Consider the following 19232-nt stretch of genomic DNA (forward strand, 5'->3'; position numbering starts at 1 on the left):
GAAGGAGCTAACATGAGGCCAAATGTGAAAAATATGCAAGATTTTTCAAGTGACAAAGATTTAGTCTCATCTATATGCATTAAGTTGACTTAATTCCTGAACCATATACTGGGTCTTTACAGTGACATTTCACCCTTTGTCCACGGGTAGTCACAAGATTCTCCACACCACAGGAATACATGTGAGCAAGAAATGCCAGATTCCCTCTCGGGGAGTTCGTAGAGAGTCCAGGACTGATAATTGAAAACCCCTACCGTTGTTGCATAACGACTTCTGTTGAGCACTTTTTGGCTTGCAAGTTTTTTCTACTCCCCCTACGCATTTTTTTCTTCCTTTACAGGTTGCCTTTTAGAGTAAAAAAGGGAGACCTAAATGGGATTGAGAAGAAAGTGAGCGAAAGGCTGGGAAAGGCAGTAAAGGAAAGGACAGTGAAGAGTAATCATAGCGGGAACGGTGCAGTGCTATCAGCAGTCTCTCACACAGGTCAACAACCAATAGACTACCTTCACTGCACACACTGCCAAGAATGGCCTTGGTCCCACAGTGGATTATCAGCACCCTCCTCAGCAATAGGTCGGCCTGTCAAGACTGCATTTGTGTGAGAGGAGCTTCCTCCTCCTGGAAACAGCGCAAGCCAGGGAACAGGACATTAGAGGGCAGAGATTTTTGAGCTAAAGAAAACAACGGAACCTGACGGCGGTAACTTGGCAAGGATTCACATAACGCGAAGGGAAAATGTGGTCGGCAAAGTGGTTACAAACATTCAGGCTGTGCTCTTGCAAATACCTGTATAGAGATCTTGAACAGCTACCATGGATACGCTGACAAACTCAAAGCATCATCAAGCTACTTCAGGTGCTTCACTGTGTTGATTGAACTAGCATACACGTTATCTTGGGTCGTACAATGCTTACAGCATTGACAGCACAACATACGTCTAAGAGTACGAGTACAGGTGACGACGTCTGGGTGGGTGAGGTTGCGGGGGTGATTCCCCCTCCTCTCAGTGGAATGGATACTTCTGTGTGCAACACAAAGTGGGCCTGAGAAATAGTAGCAATGACTGTACACCACCACGAGGGAAGGTGTTACGGTCAGAGAAGGCTCGCTGTGAAAATGAGGATAGAGCACCAAGGCCATTAGCAACTGGAGGAACTTCGCTCTTTTTTGCTCTCATTTACAAAGTTTACGCCGTCACCGCAATCACAAGACGAATGTGGCAGTACATCGAGCACTACACCCCGATGCACACAATCATCTTCACCTCACAGTATTCGCCATATCACAGCACGGCATTTGTTCGTGTGGTGATCTCTGGCACATTGTTGCAACGTGGCTTGTAGGATAGGAAGTGCAGAACTAGCGATGGCAAACTTCGTCCTCGATTCTTCAGGAGATGGGTCCGTGTCGTCGTGGTCGCCGTTCTCCGACGAGGGCTTAGCACGCCGGCTTCACCCGTGAGCTGGCTGGCTCAGGACAGCACACAACGCGAAGCCGAGCGTTAGCAGACCGACGCTGCACTTGGTTTAAGTAAGGAAATCATCGTACTAGCGAACACTAAAGTAACCAGCCACGACAACGTAACACGCGGATAGCATCCAAGTTGAGTGCGGAAGGAACTGGGGCGTCCATAATAACACCCGGAAAAAGAAACTCGGCACACGGCACTGCATTGGCTGCATTCGGGCTCGAGGCGTGCGGACAATTTTAAAAGTTATCCGCGCGAGGCGTGCGGAGAGTTTTAAAAATTATCCGCGCGAGGCGTGCGGACAGTTTTAAAAGTTATCCGCGCGAGGCGTGCGGACAGTTTTAAAAATAATCCGCGCGAGGCGTCCCCGAAGTTCTAGCGCGCAGGTGGCGCCATCTTTCGGCCGTTCGCCGCACCGTGGTGCCGACAGTGCTGGGTCGGAGCGCCGAACCTCCGCTTCCGGTCAGCGTAGGCCTCCCATCGCGGCAAATATCTGAACGCCACTTTTAAATTCAGCTCTGATAACAACTCCTAGCACAATTTTCAACACACTAACATCTAGTTTCTCGCATGTAGAGCTTTTTCGTGATCAGATTGATTAGAAGAGTGGCGACAAGCTGTTGCTATCACGGTCTGCGCCGGTTCGAGCCGCAGTCAGGGCCGTACCCAGAGGGGGGGTTTGGGGGTTCAAACCCCTCACGAAATCTTATCCAGGCAGTACGTAAACAATACTTACTGTTGCTTTCAGCAAAACTACCCCCTTCCCGAAATTCATAACCCCCTCCGAAAAAAATTTCTGGGTACGGCCCTGGCCGCAGTGATATTAAAAACGGACGACGGCAAAGACATCGCCGGCCTAATCGCCTGGCCAAATAAAGTTGTTCTGTCTGTCGGGTGGCAGTGACTCATCCGAGTAGTAGTAGTAGACTTTATTGGAGCCCGAAAAGACGGCGGCACCTTTAAGTGCCGGACGGGGCGGTTCCCTGTTCACGGGACCCGTATGTGGCCAGCAGCTCCTGGCCCCTGGCCGCTAGCACAAGTTGAGTCTGCAGGGCGGGGCTGGCCAGCAAGGTCTCCCATCGCTCGTGGAGTGGGGGTGGGGGGGTTGGGGAGGGGGGTGGGGGGTAGGGGTGCCTGGGGTTTAGTGCACTCTGCGATTATGTGTGCAAGAGTGCCAGTGCTGTTGTTGCAGAATGGACATGTGTCCTCTTCTTTCTTGGGATAGGAGGAGGAATAAACATTTAATTGAGCAGTCAATGTTGTTGGGTTGACCGCCAGGTGGGGGACCTCTTTAGTCCAGGAAGCCCTGGGTCTTGGCGGCCTGTCTCGCCCGGTCTACCAGATGTTGTTGGTGATCCGGGTTGGAGCTGGTCAACCGACCCTCCCACTGCTCAAGTGAGGGATTTCGGTTTGGGGCAAGGGATGGTGTGTGGCGGCACTCCCATACCATGTGGTAGAGAGTGCATGGCTCCACGCAGAATTTACAAGTGTATGTGTGCAGTGTCGGATGCATTGAGTGTAGTAATGTACCATGTGGAAATGTGTTAGTCTGTAGCTGTCTGTAGATGACCGTGTCTTCGCGAGACATGTTGAGATGTGGAGGCGGAAAGGTTCTTCGTCCCAAGCGGTAGTGGGCCAGGATGTCACTGTACCTTTTGGGGATTATTTCTCTCGTTGGGCTAATGGAAGGACTGGCTGACATCCCAGAAGGAGGCGCCCGGTGAGTGTGGGCTCGGGCTGCGGCATGAGCCGCCTCATTCCCTTCCAGTGATGAATGAGCCGGTGTCCATATGATGAAAATTTCGGGTAAATCAGGGTGGGCCGATAAAATTTTTGCTGCTGTTGATGAAATGCGTCCAATTTGAAAGTTTCGACACGCCGTCTGGGAGTCTGATAGGATGATGACATGGTCTTTGCCAGTGGTAGCTGCTAGGGCAATGGCTGCTTCTTCGGCGGTGTCGATGTCTTTGGTAGGTATAGAAGCTGAACCCACTGCTCAAGTGAGGGATTTCGGTTTGGGGCAAGGGATGGTGTGTGGCGGCACTCCCATACCATGTGGTAGAGAGTGCATGGCTCCACGCAGAATTTACAAGTGTATGTGTGCAGTGTCGGATGCATTGAGTGTAGTAATGTACCATGTGGAAATGTGTTAGTCTGTAGCTGTCTGTAGATGACCGTGTCTTCGCGAGACATGTTGAGATGTGGAGGCGGAAAGGTTCTTCGTCCCAAGCGGTAGTGGGCCAGGATGTCACTGTACCTTTTGGGGATTATTTCTCTCGTTGGGCTAATGGAAGGACTGGCTGACATCCCAGAAGGAGGCGCCCGGTGAGTGTGGGCTCGGGCTGCGGCATGAGCCGCCTCATTCCCTTCCAGTGATGAATGAGCCGGTGTCCATATGATGAAAATTTCGGGTAAATCAGGGTGGGCCGATAAAATTTTTGCTGCTGTTGATGAAATGCGTCCAATTTGAAAGTTTCGACACGCCGTCTGGGAGTCTGATAGGATGATGACATGGTCTTTGCCAGTGGTAGCTGCTAGGGCAATGGCTGCTTCTTCGGCGGTGTCGATGTCTTTGGTAGGTATAGAAGCTGAAGCTAGGTCCAGTCCCTGGTCATTGACTATGCTGATGGCGTGGGCTGATCTACTGGGGTATAGTGATGCGTCCGCGTACCTAACGTCAGGCCGTTTCCCGTATGCAGTTCGAAGAGCTTGAACTCTTGCCTTGCGTCGTGCTCTGTTGTGGATCGGGTGCATATTTCTTGGGATTGGGGCGACAGTGATTTTCTCTCTAACATGTAGAGGAATGCGTTGTTTAGCGTTAGTTTCTTTCGGGACTTCGTAACCCAGTTTTCGTAGGGTGTGTCTTCCCGTCTTGGTGAGTTTGAGGCGTTCCAATTGGCTAGTTTTGTGGGCTTCAGCCAATTCCTCCCAAGTGTTGTGCAGGCCTAATTGCAATAATTTGTCTGTAGAAGCAGTGAGGGGTAAACCGAGAGAAAATTTGTAGGCTTTTCGGATCAAGATATTGAGTTTTTCTTTTTCGTTATTTTTCAGGGCTAGATACGGCGTTCCATACGTAATTCTGCTCGTTATTAATGCTTGCACAATTTTAATTGTGTCCTGTTCTTTGAGGCCATGTCGGCGATTTGTGATACGGCGTATGAGATGTAGAACTTGATGAATTGTAGTTTGCAGTTTATGGAGCGTTGCCATGCCGGCTCCGTCTTGCTGTAGCGTAAGTCCTAGCAGGCGGAGAGTTTTGACCTGGGGGATTGGAGCGTTGTTGACTCGAAGTTCGATATCAGGAACTGGCGCCGGGGGTCGACCTCTGGTTCGCTTTTTAAGGAGCAGTAATTCGGATTTATCTGGAGAGCAGTACAGGCCACGTCGGCGAAGGTACTGTTCGGTGGTTTGAATTGCTTCTTGCAAGGCGTCTTGCTGTGTGCCGGCAGAGCCCGTGCATGTCCATATTGTAATATCATCGGCGTAGATACCGTGACTGATGCCTGGGATATTATCCAATTGTGCTGGAAGGTCTTTCATTGCCAAATTGAAAAGTAGAGGGGATATGACAGAGCCCTGGGGTGTCCCTTTCGGTGGTGTCGGTAGTTTGTCTGTTCTAAGGTTCCCGATGCCAATTGTCGCTGTGCGGTCTGTCAAGAAATTTTGTACAAAGTTGTATGCCCGCTCGCCGCAGTGGGTTGACTGTAGGCCTTCTAATATAGCATGGTGTGTGACATTGTCGAAGGCCCCCTTGACGTCAAGGTCCAAGATGGCGCTTTTGTGTTGGCTGCTTAGATTGTCCAGGATGTCTTCTTTGATTTGGAGGAGTATATCTTGTGTAGAAAGGTGCGAGCGGAAGCCGTACATGCTGTGAGGCCAGTGATCCTTGTCTTCGAGGTAAGGGGCAAGCCTATTATGCACCATATGTTCATATAACTTGCCTACGCACGATGTCAGGGAAATTGGACGTAGGTTTGCGAAGTTTATGGGTTTTCCAGGTTTGGGAATTAAGCTGATGTCAGCATGTTTCCAGAAAGCAGGTACTTGACCCTTTTCCCATTGCTCGTTGATGTAGTGCAGCAACCATTCTATGGCACGAGAGTCCAGGTTCCTAAGTGTCTTGTTGTTGACTTTGTCGTGACCTGGCGTTGTGTTTCTTGTCAGGGTCTGAAGAGCTGCGGTTATTTCCGCCTCCGTAAAGGGTCTGTCAAGGTCTGGGTTGGGGTTACCGGCGTAAGCGGGCAGCCGACGATGGGTGGCGGGGATGGGACCTATGTAACGGTCAGCCAGGTCTCTGAGTAATTGTTGGTCGTCCCCTTGGTATTGGTGAATGAGACGGCGTATATGGTGTGTTGTGGCTGCCCTCGTTTCTGTATTGCCGATAAGCTTTTTCAGAATGTGCCATGTTCGGCGGTTGCTCAGCGTGCCTTGTAGTTGGTCGCAAAACTGGTCCCAGTTCTGTCTACTGAGATGATGTGCATATTCCGTGGCCTCTGCAGTAATTTGAGCTATGCGTAGTTTGAGGGCACGGTTGGTTTTCCTTTTTTTCCACCGCTTGATCATGCTTCTGCGAGCCTCCCATAGGTGTAGGAGGTGCGGATCAGTGTCAGGGTTATCGGTGGTAAGCTGAATTGTTTTGGTGTGTTTGGAAACCGATTGGATAATTCCTTCTGACCATTGCTCGATGGAATCGAAGTTGCTCGGCTGGGTCTCCTCACGGAATGCTTTCCAGTCAGTGATTTTTGCTTTTCCGATGCGTTGCGGGGTTCTGTGATGGGCAACAACAGACTGTATTATATAGTGATCGCTCCCTAACGTCTCATCCAGTCGCAGCCACTCCAGGTTTTTGATGTTATAAGAGAAGGTGAGATCAGGGGTTGTGTCCCTGGATACACTATTTCCTATTCTGGTTGGGGTGGTTAGGTCATTCCAGAGAGTTAACTGATATTGCTGCGCCATGTTGTACACGTCTGCTCCCTTTTTGGTGGTTACGCGATAGCCCCAGGCTACATGGGGAGCATTGAAGTCACCTAAGAGGAGGAGTTTTTGCCCCCGAGCTTGTTGTTTTGCTTGTTGTATCAGGTGACTCAAAGGGGCGAGGGATGCCTGTGGAGGACTGTATATGTTTAATATGAAGAGGCTTGCTTGGGATTTTGTCTTTGGCAGTAGCTCAATAAACGTGTATTCCAATGACGAAGAAAAATGATGCTGCACCGTTGTGTGGTGTTTCTTGACGAGGATTACAGTGCGGCACTTGCCTGTAGTAAAGTAGGTATTGTAACCACGGAGACAGATGTGGTCTGTTTCTGCCTCTTGAATCGCGATGACATCTGGGTCGTGTAACTGACTGTAGTGAAGCAAATTTTGTTTTTTATTATTTAGGGATCTGCTATTCCACTGCCAAATTGTGAGCTTGTTGTATACTTCAGTATTATTCCGCGGTCTGGTCATCCGGAGGGAGGGGGGCATTCAGATGCGCGTTTTCTTCAGATAATGTTTTTTGTTTCTTGTGGGCTAGATCGCTTTTCTGTTCTAGGACGGAGAGTCGCTGATGAATCCTATCGAGCTGTGTACGTAACTGCTGGACAGCTTGTTCGACTTTGTTTTGGTGTTGACGAAGGGCTTGGTCGAAGCGCGACTGTTGTTGCCGAAGGGCTTGTTCTGAGGGTGCTATCCTGGATTCAAGGGCAGCTACGCGTTCATTTGTCTTTTCGCAGAGCTGCATTAGGGTCTTTATGCCTGTCGTGATGTTTGCCGTGAAGACGCTAAATTGAAGTTCAATTTGTTTTGCAATCACTTGTTGTATGCTTGGCTCAGTCTCTGGCACTGAAGTACATCTTGGGTTTACAGCATTTTTGTCCTCGTTGTTCTGCGTGGGGGATTTTGAGGTGGATGGCTGTTGAAATGTGGTAGATGGAAGTTGTGGTGTTTGCTGCATGTTGGGAGATTGCGTAGGGTGCGGTGGGAGGCGTTGAGCAGTGGAAGGATTGGTTAGCGTCTGTGACCAGCTCACCTTGTCGGTTGTTCTTGCTTCTTTTGTGGGGCTTGGCTGGGTCGGAAAGGGGGGCCATTGTTCCCTGTCCTGTGGAGGGTTCTGCGTAGCCGTTGATGTTCGGTTTGTAGTTGTGGTCTGCTCCGCTAGGTTTCTGGGGACACGCGGGGGTGGGTTGGGTTTTAGACGGCGTTTACAGTCCTTGCTTGCGGTTTCGTGGGACAAACCACATAGTTTGCAGTTAGGGACGCAGTGGTGATCAGGCAGCGGATTGTCCAAGCCACACGAGGAGCAGATTTTTCTATCCGGAGTGGGGCATACGTCTGGTCTATGGCCAAGTGCACCGCAGAGAGAGCAGTACTGGTGTGTTCGTTTGTAAGGTCGGCATCGAGTCAGTGTGCAGGCTACTTTGACGTAAAAGGGAACGTGAGGTCCTTCGAACGTGACAACAGCGGTAGTAGAGCGCCCCAGCATCCTGGCGTGAAGAATTGGGGGACCAGTGGTGATTAAAAGGGATGCCAGTTCTTCCTCCGTCGTCCCGGCTTCGAGGCCATGAATGACCCCGCGGGATGTATTTGGAGGCGGCTTGACGTATGCAGAGAGTTCGTAGGTTGCGCCTTCCAGTTGAAGTTGGGTGATGGTGCTGAGTACTTCTGCCAGGTCCTCGCTTGCGGTACTTGCGACGATCAAGTTTTGATCCCACTGTGTTTGTATGGTTACTTGGCTGTAGAAATCTCTTAATGGTACGTTCCCAGCTGTTGCAAATCCTTGTGTGATTATTTTGTCCGACCATTTTGACAGGCAAAGCCCCGTGCGTGGACGGTAGATAATTTTGTATTCGTTGTCAGGAAGCTTAGGTAGGGTGTGTCGGCGTGATTGGTTAGCTGTTGATGTGTTTACGAGCCCCTCAAAGGGTTGAGTGATCTTGTTAGGCATTGGTCCTTTGGCTGGCGACGAACGGCCAAGTTGAGTGGGGCTTGAGGCGCGTTGTTTAGAAATTTCAGCGTGTCTTACTTGAGTGCTTGCTTGTTTGCGGGCCCGAAGGATCTTTATCCACGGTCCTGCCGGAGCGATGGTACGGCCGCTGTTGTAGTCGTATTCCATGGCTTGGTTTCCGCCAGGATCACCTGATGAGTTTTCAGCAGTGACCATGTTTTGCCCAGTTGCAGGGTAAGTCTTGCCACTCGCGCTTTGGTGTGTGGTCAACGCGGCACAAGGGTGAGGAGCAGGCGGCACATCTGCGGCGGATGCGGCATCCGGCAGTGAGCACTCGCATTCCATGGTTTGGTTCCCGGCGGAATCTTCTGAGGGATTTTCAGCGGCGTCCATAGCTTGCCGTGGTGCAGGGGCTGGAGTTGAGATGGTGGGAAGGCGAGTAGTCGGTGCCACAGCAGCAGTTGCAGCTGTCAGGCGACAAGCGCCCGACCTTCGCGGCTAGGGTTAGGTGAACGCTGGGGCCGGTCCGGGTCTTTCAGTCAGGGAGACAGTCTGTACTCACACCAGTAAAACCGACGAGTACTGTCCGACGCAGGGTCACTTCAGGGTCACACTGGCGCCATTTTAGGGAGATACTCAACGAAGAACCGCAAAAGTAACACAAAAAGCATCAGGAGCAGTCGGAACCGAAGTGCTGAGCTTCTTCCTTCTTGGGATACATTCTATATGTAACAGGACGGGGTGTGTGAGCGACCCTGCCTGTAGTCTCCCGAGTATTGTTTGCTGGTCCCTCGTCAGGGTGCGGTGTGGCTCAGGGAGGGTGCACCGCTCTTCTCGATATGATCTCGTTATATCTCTGTACGTGAGCACTGGGGTTGGGGTGTCTGCGTCGTGCCCTGCCCGGAGGGTCATTGCTCGGGCGTGGTAGTCGGCGATGGTGTTGACGGCTACCTTTGAGTGGGCGGGCACCCACGTGAGCTCTATGGCTCTCCCCGGTGCTCGTTTCTTGGAGATGATTGCAGCCGCCACTGAGGAGATCGTCCCCCTCCGGTAGTTGCCGTACGCTCTTTTGGAGTCTGTGACCACTACCTCTGCCCCCGGTTGAACGAGTGCTAGGGCTATGGCCACTTCCTCCGCCGTCGTTGGGTCTTTGGTCTTAATTGCGGCGCTGGTAACAAGCCGCTCCCTGTCAGTCACGACTGCTGCCGCGCGGTCGCTGCCTTTCTGTAGTGAGGCGTCGGTGTAGAGGACTCCTGGGTGTCCGTCTAGTGCTTGGAAACGGTTAGTGATCTTGCTTCCCTCCTGCCATCGTCCTTCCCAGGGGTCATGTTACGGGGAAGGGGCTTTGTGTATATGACCTCTTTCCATTTCTCGGTCAGGGGCGTTGTTGTAGGCATTGGCTCTATGCGCCATCCTATTTTGGTGAGTATTACGCGTCCGTGGGCCGTTTGGCTTAGTCGTACGCGCTGACTAGAGAGATGGGCCTCTGTCAACTCATCGACCGTGTTATGTAAGCCCATGGCTTGCAACCGGTTGGTTGACGAATAAATAGGTATGCCTAGGGCCTGTTTCGTTGCCTTGCGGATAATCGTGTCTATAGTATTCTTCTGCGTTTTGGTGAGACTGAGGTAGGGGACCGAATATGTAATTCTCGAGATTATGAAGGCTTGTACCAGTCGGATGGCGTCGTCCTCCTTCAGGCCTCTGTTCCTGTTAGCCACCCGACGGAGCATGGATAGAATTTTGTCTGCGCTGTTCTTAATTTTGCCTACTGCAGCATGCGCCTTGCCGTTGTTTTGCAGGAGGAGACCGAGGATCCGGCATTGCTCTGTTGGTTTGATCACCGTACCATCTATTGTGACTGAAATGGTTGGTGGCGGGGTCTTTTTGGGTTTTCCTGGCAGGACCACCAGGAGCTCAGACTTCTGTGGTGCACAGCTCAGACCGCATGACTTGGCATAGTCGTGGACTGTGGACGCTGCCAGCTCGAGGGTTTCTTCAATCCACCCATCCGATCCGGCTCGCTCGGTCCATATCGTGATGTCGTCTGCATAGAAGGCATGTCATATGCCTTCTATCTGCTCGAGCATGCGGGGCAACGGTAGGAGCGCCAAATTAAAGAGCAGGGGTGATAGAACTGCCCCCTGCGGGGTGCCCCGCTCCCCAAGCTTAATAGGGTCCGACCTTTCGCTGCCAACCGCGATGCTAGCCGTTCTTGCGGCGAGAAAGTTCTTGACATAACTGTAGGCCCGTTGTCCGCACCTCGTCTTGTTCAGGTTTGTAAGTATGCTGGCGTGGGTGACGTTGTCGAATGCCCCTTTCAGGTCGAGGGCTAGGATTGCCCTTGGGCTGTTTCGGGTAGCCTTCTTGATGACCAATTCCTGTAGTTGGAGCATGACATCTTGCGTGGAAAAGTGCTTCCGAAAGCCGAACATGGTTCCAGGCGTTTGTCCCGTTTCCTCCAAGTGGGCTTGTAGTCTGCGCAGGACCATCCTCTCCATCACTTTTCCAGCGCAAGAGGTGAGCGAGATTGGGCGCATGTTTTCTATGGAAGGGGCCTTGCCGGGCTTGGGGATAAAGCGGACTTCCGCCTCCTTCCATTCCGGCGGTAGCTGCGAGCTCTCCCATGCGTTGTTAATATGCTCCAGGAGAGTCTGCGCCGTCTTACCGCTCATGTTGGTCAGGAGTTTGTATGTTATAGCGTCCTTTCCTGGGGCGCTCTTCTTATTGCTCTCGTCGATAGCTAGCCAGAGCTCCGAGATGGTGAATGGCCTGTCCAGGTCTTCATTTTCGGGTCCTTCATATCCCTCCGGGGTTGGGTACTGTACTTTTTCCGTTTGGAGATATTTGTCTGCTAAAGCCTTGAGTAGTCTGCTGCCATCACCATCGTACGTGTTTAGCACCTTCGTCAACGTACGGTTAATTGCTGTTTTACTTCCTGTAGGGTCGATGAGGTATCTTAACAGCCTCCATGTCTTCCCCAATGAGAGTTGGCCTTGAAGACTGTCGCATAGTTTCAGCCAATTTTCTTTGCTAAGCTTTGCTGCATATTCGGATATTTGCGTGTTTAGTAGGGCTATGCGGCGGGCTAGCTTTCTGTTGCGCTTCTGCCGCTTCCACCTTTTGGTTAACGAGTGTCGGGCTGCCCACATGCGAATGAGTCTGGTGTCGACAAAAGGCGGCTGCGTTGTCGTCGTGATTGTTTGCGTGAACTTCTCAAGTGCCTGCTTCTGTTTGTCGGCCCACTCCTTGTATGACTGTCCTTCTGCTATTCCGTCGTCGGGTTCCTCCTCGACATCCTCTTGCTGGGTGTATTTTCGCATCTTGTCCCAATCAGTGATTCGTACTTTTCCTAACTTGGCTTGGAAGTTGGGTCCTCGTATCGTGATGGTGATGATGCTGTGGTCTGATCCCAGGTCTTCGTCCTCGCACTTCCACGTGACGTCGAGCGACCCACTCAGCCATGACAGGTCGGGTGTAGTGTCTCTTGCTACGCTGTTCCCTCTTCGCGTTGGAATCCCTGGTTCGTTCAATAGGGCCACATCTTGGTCCTCCATTGTTTTGACGAGAGCTTTGCCTCTCTTTGATTGAAATTTATACCCCCATAGCGTGTGCGGGGCGTTGAAGTCGCCGAGGATCAGGAGCAGCCTGGTCCCCGCCAACCTTTTCGCCTCTTGCACAACGCGGTCGAAATCATATTGCTTCTGAGGCGGTCTGCAGTAAACGCTCATTATGAATACGTTACTCTTGCTTCCAATTTCTCTTGCATGTACTTCGATGAGTGTGTGCTCACATCCTGCCTGAGCCGTGACGTGTTGGGTCACCGCCACGTGATTCTCTACGAGGATTGCAGTGCCCATTCCTGTGGGGTCGGTGTATGTAACATACCCCGGGATTTTCGGTCTTCCGTTTGTTTCCTGTAGTGCTATGATGGCAGGTTGATTTTCTAGTGTGTTCATATATAACATAAGCTCCGTATCTTTGTTTCGGATGCCTCTGCAATTCCATTGAAATATCGCTGTGGGCTCCCTGGTTCCCCCTCGCTTACTGTTCCTGTTTATTTTATGCTTCACCCTTGTTGATCATATCGAGCCGGCCACGTCGTTTTGCTATGGCCTCTTTAATCCTTTCCGTCCGGTCGTGTTTCAGCGATGCGGATTTCATCCTAACTTCAATCGCGGCAACTCGCGATACCTGTCTTTCGTGTTTCGCTTCTAGTGTGTTAAGGCGGTCTTCTATCCGTCCTAACGCCGTCAGGATCGCAGACTCCCCTTGGGTAAGTTGCATTTGTTCCGCGGCTTTTGGCGGTTGTGCAATTTGCTTGTTGGCTGGGGCTTCTTCGGCCTCCATTGCCTCATGCTTCTGGTCTGGCTGCTCTGGCGTCTTGTCGTTAGTCGGAGGGGGTGACCTCCTGCGCGGTATTTTGCGTGGTCCTTCAGCTACAGCTGCTGTCCCTTCCTGACCATTTGTAGTAGCCTGCCCTGACTTGGCGACCAGCTGCTCTATCTTGTTCATAAGATTTCTGATTTGAGCGTTCTGCTCTTGTATTTGGGCATTTTGGCGAGTAATAATTTGCTTTAGTTCTACGATTTCTGCATTTTCCTTGGGGGTTGTCTGGGTGGGGGTGGTAGGGGAAGTGAGGGGGGGAAACTCATTATCGAACGTGCGAGTTTTGGGAGACCCGCTAGCCCGGCCCACCTTCGTGTCGGCTGGTCCGCGTTGGTCTCCGGGTCCTCCTCGGGATCTCGACCGCTCCGTCCTGCTCGGCACCTCCTCGTTCCCGGGCCCGTTCCGCCGTCTCGAGACGCTCAGCGTGATTGGCTCCGCTCGTTCCGCCGTCTCCCATCGGCGGCTGCTGCCCTTCGTTGACTTCGACCGGGAGCGTCCTTGACGGCCACCTGCGCCGCCCCGCAGCCGATACTTTGACCGGGAGCGGCTGCGCTGGCGACCGTCAGCGCTCCTAGCGGGGGTCTTGGATCTTGATCTGCCGCTGCGTTGGGGTCCGCCTGCAGGACCTCTACAGTCCCGGCTGCGTCCTCGTTGTTGCTGGTCCTGATGTCTTCGTTGCCATCTTCTCTGGCGGACGATGTAAGGAGTCTTGTATTTAGCTTTACACACTCGGTCGGCTGTGAGATGGTTTCCGCCGCACAGTCCGCACTTGGGTTCGCAGGTGTGGTCTTCCGCCGGCCTGGCTACTCCACATCCCCTACAGATCTTGTTTTTGTCTGAAGATTCAGACGACATGTCGACTGCGCGGGCGAGTCGCGGACCATGTACAATCGTAGCAGACGATGCGGCGAACGCATGGAGGAAAGAAAAACGTCCCTGACGTCACGGGTGAGACCGTGACGTAAGGCTGCCCGCTTGCAGGCTGGCCTTCGAACGGCCATTTTCCCGCGCGGCGACCAAATTTGAAATTGGTTGCAATAAACGTGCTATAATTAATTCTGTGTTGGCGGCTGACGGCTTTCGGTTCGATTTTCGTAATTACTGGGCCAATAGGTATTCTTTACAGCATAAAAACTGAAAGCGAGAAATTTCGTGTCAGTACTCCTTTAAGGTCAAGGCTTGTCCGGCGTCCGTGCTCACGGCACAGCATCATGTAAATCGAAACATCTGTGAACGAGGTTAACAAGAACAAAATAAAAGGTTCACAAAAGGTTAGAGAGAGCGAAAGAGAGAGAAAGAGGGAGATAGAGTGTGTGTGTGTGTGTGTGTGTGAGAGAGAGAGAGAGAGAGAGAGAGAGAGAGAGAGAGAGAGAGAGAAAGAGGGAGTGTGTGTGTGTGTGAGAGAGAGAGAGAGTGTGTTCCTGGAGAGCCATGCTACGCATGCACGAGGAGCATTGAATTGGATTGAATTAAATTTGGATTAGATTAGATTGAACTGAAATGGATTCGATTGGATTGGATTGGAAATCGTTTTAGCAGCAGTACGCACCCTCACGGGTGATTTACGGAAAGAACAACCCCCAGTGCTTCCCCCACTCGTCATGATTTACTTCGTGAAAATGCGTGATCTTTTTCTTTTTTTTTTTTTTTGCGGAAGGGCGCACCTTTGTTGTCTCGGGTCCAAGCGGCACCGATCTTGCCTTGTTACGCCGGCGAAATTTCTAGCTATTTCTCGGGGGGTAATTACCGCATTATATATCGTGCAAAGCGCGGCTATAGGCACTATATATAGCGCGGGTGCGTCCTGGTCGGCAGGGTTGCGCTCGCTGCCAGGTCATTTGTAGGGCCTGTGCTCAATACAGAAAGGCGAGCCGCCGCGCCTGGAGAAGTTCACTGTCACGAATTCCGAAGTTCAAAAATTCACCGTCTTCATTAGCGAAAGCATTCTGCGTGAAGAGAGTTTGCTGAATTTCGCGAAGTGTCTAGGTTTGCTCTCACTGCCGCAGCTTTGCAGCGCTCTAGCCATAAAAAATAAAATTTGTCTGAAGTGGACAAGTTCTATATCTTGTTAAGGTTCATGTGCTTTGTTAAGGCCTGAACAATAAACAAAGAAAGGTCACAGGCAATGACAAAAGCCCCTTAAGCTGTGCCGCTACTAGTAGTGGGAAGTATGCACAGTTTAGGTTTGACTCCTTTCTTGAGTATCCGATTTGTTCTGTCACTGCGTTCAGTGTTCTGTAAATAAAGTGCTTTCTTTCATGTCTGCTGTAACTGCAAACTTACCCAGAGTTTTATTTTCATAATTTTACCGTTTTTGTAATTTCCAGGTATCCGTAGATCTAATTCGTAAAGTGGCCCGACTCCTTGGGACAAAGCAATAGACAGCGGTGTAAAATACGCCTTTGTTGGAAATAGCTTGCTATTTTTTCCAGGGTGCGAAAAGAGGAACAAGTTAAACAGCCGGCACGCTTTTGGCATACCAACCTCTGCGCGCTGCGTTGAACCCAGTTCTTCAGTTCGTAGCATCACACTGAGCTATCTGGCAGGTGGGTTAGTTGAATCACGACGAAAGTCTTGCGATCGGTTAAGGTATAATAAATCGCGGTTGTAGCGTTGTGGGTTAGGTGCTTCATGACAACCAATTTAAAGTAGTAGATATAACAATGGCTTAATGTCCTGCCTTCTGAAGTGCAATAGCTTCTCTAAAACGCCGGTGTAATGTCATTTTAACATGTTTTTTTTACAAACCTAATAAATATACGTTCTGTGCACTTTTTCAATGCCGTAATAGTTGGAGTTTTTGTTAAGTTGTTGATTCTTCAACAAAGACAGTGCTTTACAGACATTTTCAAATATCAATATTCATTTAAAACAAATCGAAGGTGTCACGTTTAATTTCGCTGCTATAATGCTTTCCGTTTCACCTCTGATATACAGCGCAACAAGGTACTTCCGAATCTCAAAGTTGCTTTAGTGTCCGGTCAATTGCTTAATTTCTTAATCCGGTTAATTTCTTTTCACTTCATCTCTGGCCGAATGCAGGCTATGTGGTAAGGGTTTTCAAACTTTGTGGTATTTATGCTCTCAAAAGCAAAATATATAAAAAATCGATTGGGTGGTTACTGACAGGTTAAGTTTTTTGTGGGTGGGAGCAGACGACGAAGTTTACGTGACGCATTTATCTACATTTATTATTACAGATTGCATTCACTGCAAACGCACTCGCGAAGTTCTTTTATAACATGGCGTTTTGTAACGGACACTCCAAAAATACACGAAAGAAATTGCGGTGATCCTCCTTTCGTAGGAATCGGTAAAACACGAAATTGAAAGGTTCCTTCAGAGGAGCAGTTGAATGTTAAAGGAACCTCCTTCGTGTGCGAAGGGTTCGCGAGCCTGACCCCGCCAGATGAAGTGACGCCAACACGCAAGAAACAATAACAACAAAAAAACGGTTTATTCCGTGACAAACCAAACATGGCATGCACAGAAACAGCTGCTTGAAACACATAACGGTCATGGGAACAACGCGATAACAGAGGGTGCCTCAATTCACGCGCGTCCCCCGTACACGAAGCACTGGCATCGAGGCGCCAACTGTCGGCGCTCATTAGCGACATGATGCGCCACTTCCCTTCGCCTCTCCTAGACGGCAGCTCCACCTGAATGAGTCATAGGGAAGGACATAAGGCGCGTTCGTAGAGCTGCTCCCGTCTCTGTTCACAGCGCATTAGGCAGAGCGCCACGTACCTCCTGTTGTGTCGAGAAGCTTGTGGGCTCGAATCCTGGCTCTGCCCCGCCAATTGCACTTTCTGGTGACGTCACTTCCGTGACGGATATGACGTCAGTGAGATCTTTGTGTACCCGGGCATAAAACACTTGTCGTGTTAAAAAAAATTGGCCGCGTATCTGCTCCTTTCGTTGCAAATGTCGTTAAAAGACGATAGTCTTTATCGAATTTTGCAAAGTAAATGCCTCCCTTCGCTTTCCCGCTTACCTCTCATGTTGTTCCTGTTGCGTCGCGCTCCTCCCAAGGTAAAAACGCAAAAGGTTTGCTTAAATCATTTTAAATTTCCCGCGTTCCACTGCTCCAAACCGGGTGTCTCGATTCCAACGCTGCCGTACGGCGAAGACGCGTGTTAATCGAGGCGCCCTATTTCAACGTTTATAGAACCGCGTTTCCCTAGTCCACGTGCGTTCTACGCAGAACGTGGAACCTATCTAGTGGAACCTTTCGTAACTCTTGCCACTTGATTTCTTCAAATGCCGCCAGAAGCTGTATGGCACGGGCGACAGCAGGCGACGGCGGAGTGATATTTTTTTTCTTCAGTTGATGAAGTATTTTATCTCGCCAAAATCAAACATGTACGATTTTTTATAAAGGAACGCTGCAAATATCACTTCTGTATTAATTTGTGGTCTTATATATGCGTAATATCTTGTTGTTCTTCAACAATATTGACAAGTGTGAACATTACACCGGACTTAGACGGGCACATTTAGCTGTGACTATATAAGACTATTGCACAGGCATTGTTTTACTTTGGCCGGGTGGCTGAATCGAGTCACAGACAGACAGACGGACAGACAGACATACAGACAGACCAAAATTTCTGGGTTTAAGTAGCCGAAGAAAGACTATCGTCTTTAAAAGTAAACGCTTGCTTCACGCTACTCGACTAACTTCAAGCTGCGCAGCGCTTAGGGAGCGCGCAGAGCGCTGCGCGGACGGCGCGGATTGAACGCTGATGCACCCTCTCGCACAGCAGCGCACCAAGCGGGCGCCGCCGCAAGTCATCACAGTCGAGGCCTTTTCCTCGCCCGTCCTCAGCACACTAGCCAGTATATATTCTAGGCACTATACCTTTAGGCATGCATACCGGCGTTGGAAACTAAGGTGACGCCAATGATCACCACTGCTTTTGGGAGCCCATATCTACAACTTTTATCAAGTACAACCCCCAAAAGATTCTTCGAAAAATTCCCAAACACTATATTAGGCATGTTGGCAAGCCCCGCACCTTAGGGTGACTGGCAAGATTAGAACGTGACTTAAATTTTGAGGCATTCTCGTTGAATATCAAAATGCAGCGCGTCGACTCAATACAGCGTGAACAGTGCCCCAAAACTACAAACGTCCGCTGGAATACGTATGTAGTACCCGCACGAGGGCCCGCTTCGACTCTCAAACCTAGTCGATCGAGTCGCCACCATCTAAAACGGTACTATATGAAATGTGTCATTTTGAAATTACAAAGTATTTGGGGACATCGTGATGTTAGAAAAAAAGTTGTATCTCACTGGTCTACGACGAAGCACAGCCAAATCCGAGACAGCCTTTTCTGCAAAGGTGTCGAATTTCTAAATTTTTAATGTCTACGGGACGTCGGAAATCACTGCCACGGCCAAGACGTAAAACACAATCACGTCTAACAGCTTCTTGTTATACGCTAATTACTCCCCTGGCGCGTCGTCCTTCGTTGGTGTTCACAACTGCGTCACTTCCGGCGTATTCGAGGGTAGCCAGGTGTCACACCGCGCGGAACAGCGAGCAACAACACTGGACACGCTGAGCACCACTGTCGGAGGCAGGCGTACAAGTTCCAAAAGGAAATTTATGGAAAGTTCTTTTCACAGACACATCACGCAGGTAAACTACTTCCCGCTCTGAGTAAACACCCCAGCGCAGACAACGTTGCAGACGACGTCTCGTTTATCCCTGCTGCAGGCGTTCCCTTAGCGCGGCTCGACAGGCTGTTGACGGACTCCTTAGACACTAATTGAGGAATCTAATCTTGCACCTTAAATGGTGGCATCTAAGGTTTCGACGCAGGCTTCCCGTCGTCGCGCGGCTGCGGCTTTGCGCCGGGAGGATGTGTCTTCGGGTCAGCAGGCTTGGCCGGCTTCTTCCCACCGGCAGGCTGTCCCTTCCCGGTGTCAGGAGGCTGTCCCGGCTTCGCCGTGCCCGGAGGCCCCGAGGCCGGCGGCTGACCCGGCTTGATGACTTCGTCGGCCTCGCCTTGTGGCTCCGGAGGCGGGCTCCTGAGGTGGCCGTCGTGGCGGCGCGCGGGAAGGTGGCCCCGGCAGTTCTCGCAGTCGCCCTGCTCGTCGTCCGGCTCGTCCTCGCCGAACTTGGTCGGCTTGACGTAGATGCAGCAACACTTGGAGCTCTTGCGGCCCATGTTCTCGTTGTCGACCGTGCTCCCCGCAAAGGACACTCTCCTGCGGTACAAAATTTGTCCTGGTTCATCGTTAGGACCAAGAGTAAAACTGCGAGGTTTTTGGTAGCCGTACGGCTGTATTCCAGGTGGATGTCAAACTTTCACTTGCAGAAACTCATTCCATCTTGGGGATTTACCCTGAACTGGTTTATTTACCTTCAGATCTACAACGTGCCTAAAAGAAAGAGAAAAGTTGATATGTTGGCCTTTGCTGAAGCCCCTTGAG

The 19232-nt window shown here is 50.7% G+C and overlaps 3 protein-coding genes across 3 annotated transcripts; all 3 read right to left on the reverse strand.

Moving 5' to 3' along the window:
• Positions 1-10459: 10459 nt before the first annotated feature.
• LOC144140064 (uncharacterized) lies at positions 10460-11953 on the reverse strand. Its single transcript, XM_077672265.1, has one exon. It carries the CDS (start codon positions 11951-11953, stop codon positions 10460-10462), a length of 1494 nt encoding a protein of 497 aa, XP_077528391.1.
• Positions 11954-12458: 505 nt separating this feature from the next.
• On the reverse strand, positions 12459-13640 carry LOC144140065 (uncharacterized). The gene is made up of 2 exons (XM_077672266.1): positions 13095-13640; positions 12459-13010 (listed from the first exon to the last, which is right to left on the reverse strand). The coding sequence occupies exons 1-2, from the start codon at positions 13638-13640 to the stop codon at positions 12459-12461; spliced, it is 1098 nt and encodes a 365-aa protein (XP_077528392.1).
• Positions 13641-18601: 4961 nt separating this feature from the next.
• LOC144140067 (uncharacterized) lies at positions 18602-18980 on the reverse strand. Its single transcript, XM_077672267.1, has one exon. It carries the CDS (start codon positions 18965-18967, stop codon positions 18602-18604), a length of 366 nt encoding a protein of 121 aa, XP_077528393.1. The 5' UTR covers positions 18968-18980.
• Positions 18981-19232: the final 252 nt, after the last annotated feature.

Source organism: Haemaphysalis longicornis, unplaced genomic scaffold (genome assembly GCF_048455015.1).
Source record: "Haemaphysalis longicornis isolate Haplotype H1 unplaced genomic scaffold, Haemaphysalis longicornis Haplotype H1 scaffold_5, whole genome shotgun sequence".
NCBI classification, from domain to species: domain Eukaryota; kingdom Metazoa; phylum Arthropoda; class Arachnida; order Ixodida; family Ixodidae; genus Haemaphysalis; species Haemaphysalis longicornis.